General features: G+C 48.2%; 1 protein-coding gene and 1 long non-coding RNA gene across 4 annotated transcripts in view; one reads left to right on the top strand and one right to left on the bottom strand.

Annotated features, from left to right (window-relative positions):
• The first annotated feature begins 378 nt into the window (after positions 1-378).
• Positions 379-837, top strand: LOC147468851 (uncharacterized). The gene is made up of 2 exons (XR_015192345.1): positions 379-530; positions 604-837. It is a non-coding gene; the product is annotated as an uncharacterized LOC147468851 (long non-coding RNA).
• Positions 604-2,085, bottom strand: part of LOC122266101 (uncharacterized) — a 13,466-nt gene continuing 11,984 nt past the window's right edge. For all 3 annotated transcript variants that reach the window (XM_086552294.1, XM_043035691.2, XM_043035692.2), the window contains exon 3: positions 604-1,468. In XM_086552294.1, the coding sequence (XP_086408420.1) occupies positions 1,265-1,468 (204 nt within the window). In that variant the 3' untranslated portion in view covers positions 604-1,264. The remainder of the gene's footprint in view (positions 1,469-2,085) is intronic.

The following is a 2,085-nucleotide window of genomic DNA, read 5'->3' as shown; positions in this document are numbered from 1 at the left end:
AGAAGAGAAGCTATCATGACAATCGAGAGAGGATGAAGCAACAACACTGGATTAATTACATACGAAGCGAGAAATAAGATTGATAAACAGAAGAGAAGAGATAGGACAAAAAACGAAGTGACTAGTATGACGCTTCGGCGCTTATCTCGAGTACTTCACACTATTAATGCTTTCTCAAAGAGTCCGCGGAGCAAGATAAGCCTAACCCTTTCTGACTTATGGGCGGCAGAGGGAAGACTCGAAGCCTTGCCAAGGTGGAGCCGGGCCGGGAGAGAAGCTCGTGTGTTTGGCACTCGACTCGTCCCCCTCCCCACCCCACCCCATCCCATCCCACCCCATCCCACCCCACCCTCCTCCCCATTGCTGCTATCTCACCCTCGAGCTCTGGCTCTCCTCTCTCTCGTTTGTTCTGATACGGGACACCTTCTCTCCTCGTTTTAGTTTAAGCGCACGGAACCTAGTGAAGCTGATGAAGCTACGAAGCTACGAAGCTACGAAGCAACGAGGCTTAACAGCATCGGAGCCATGAAGTAACGAAGCAACGAAGCTACACAGCATCGTAGCTACGAAGCAGTGAAGCAACGAAGCTACGAAGCTACGAAGCTACGAAGCAACGAAGCTGCACAGTATCGTAGCTACGAAGCATCGAAGCTACGAAGCAACGAGCCACCGACTCCCGCACCTCGAATATTCTGACTTAGACGCCTCTCCGATGTGCGTGAGGAGGCCATCGGGAGGGGATGGTCTCGTCCCTAAGACAAGTATTGTACACGACCTGATCAATGAAATAACGTGGTGAATCGTCGAATATACAACAAGATGAAATGAAATTGACCTTATGACCTCTCTCCCTTATCTACTACCTGCAGCTGCAAGAAGAACACGCTTCATTTCATTAAAATTACAGTGACCAGAGAGAAAAGCAGAGTGCTCTTCATTAACACGCATTACATAATAAGTATATGTGAATAGACAGACGTATTATTTCCTTAATCAACAACATTTTCTTTAGGTCCTCCGAATAGTACATCCTAACAGTGTTTTACACCCGCGTACTAATTAAGGATGAACACCTATGGCCAAAACGAAATAATATGATACAAAAGGGACACATTGATCCATCCCTGTGTTCCGAAAACCTTCAGCCCGAGCAGACGGAGCGCTGAGGAGTTCTTCCAAAGAGGACGTCGCTGCTGCCAGGAAGGAAGTGAGGGAGGAAGAGGAACGCTGGAGGAACCGCCTCGCCGAAGCTTCTCGAAGGACCTCACTTGGCCTTGTACTCGCACTCGTCGAGGTGCTGGTGCATATCTCTGAGCCGCAGGATCTTGGGGCATCCCTGAGGCCCGTGGTGGCAGTGGACCGGCCGGAAGGAGCAGAAGTGTTCGTGGTCGGAGCGGGATTTGGGAGGGTGGAACTCCGGGCACCCGTGCCCCGAGAACCGGCACGGGAACTTGATCAGTTGGCACACCTGGCGGGGAGACAGCGAGGCACGCGTTAGTCACGGAGATAAGGGCCGGGCACGGGAGGGGTGGCTGGCTCTATAAAGGGTACTTTGAGTGCGTGGTGCCTCCTCTGGTGCAGGTAGCAAGGACATGGAACAATGTGGAAAGAAGGGAGGGGGGAAGATAAGGAGAGTATAGATATTTATATATGTATATACATGTGTGCGTGCATGTGTGTGTGTGTGTGTGTGTGTGTGTGTGTATGTGTGTGTGTGTGTACATATATTATGTTTGTTTATATAATTATACATACACACGCACTCATGAACAAAAATACAAAGAAACACTGTACCTCGTGCACACTTAGTTTCCTTTTATATTCCCCCCCCCCCCTCCTTTCACTCTCTGTCAGATGCAGTGCACATAAACTATACATCCCAATGTTCATATATTAAATTATCATCAACCTCAAGCACACTTCAATGCTCAAACAACAAATTAATTAAGGATAAGGACTTATAAGAAAAGACCTATTGCTATGTTTACACAAGGTCTGACAACCACTTTATGGTCACACGTGCAAGAGAGAGAGGTCGAGGAAAGAGACAAAGAGAGAAAAAAGAGGAGAGAAAGTTGCATTTTC

The sequence above is a fragment of the Penaeus japonicus genome, unplaced genomic scaffold, assembly GCF_977035675.1.
Source record: "Penaeus japonicus unplaced genomic scaffold, GWHDUDI00000001_assembly GWHDUDI00000026, whole genome shotgun sequence".
Lineage (NCBI taxonomy): Eukaryota > Metazoa > Arthropoda > Malacostraca > Decapoda > Penaeidae > Penaeus > Penaeus japonicus.
Note: the sequence above shows the minus strand (reverse complement) of the source record. Positions and strands in the feature narration are given on the sequence as shown.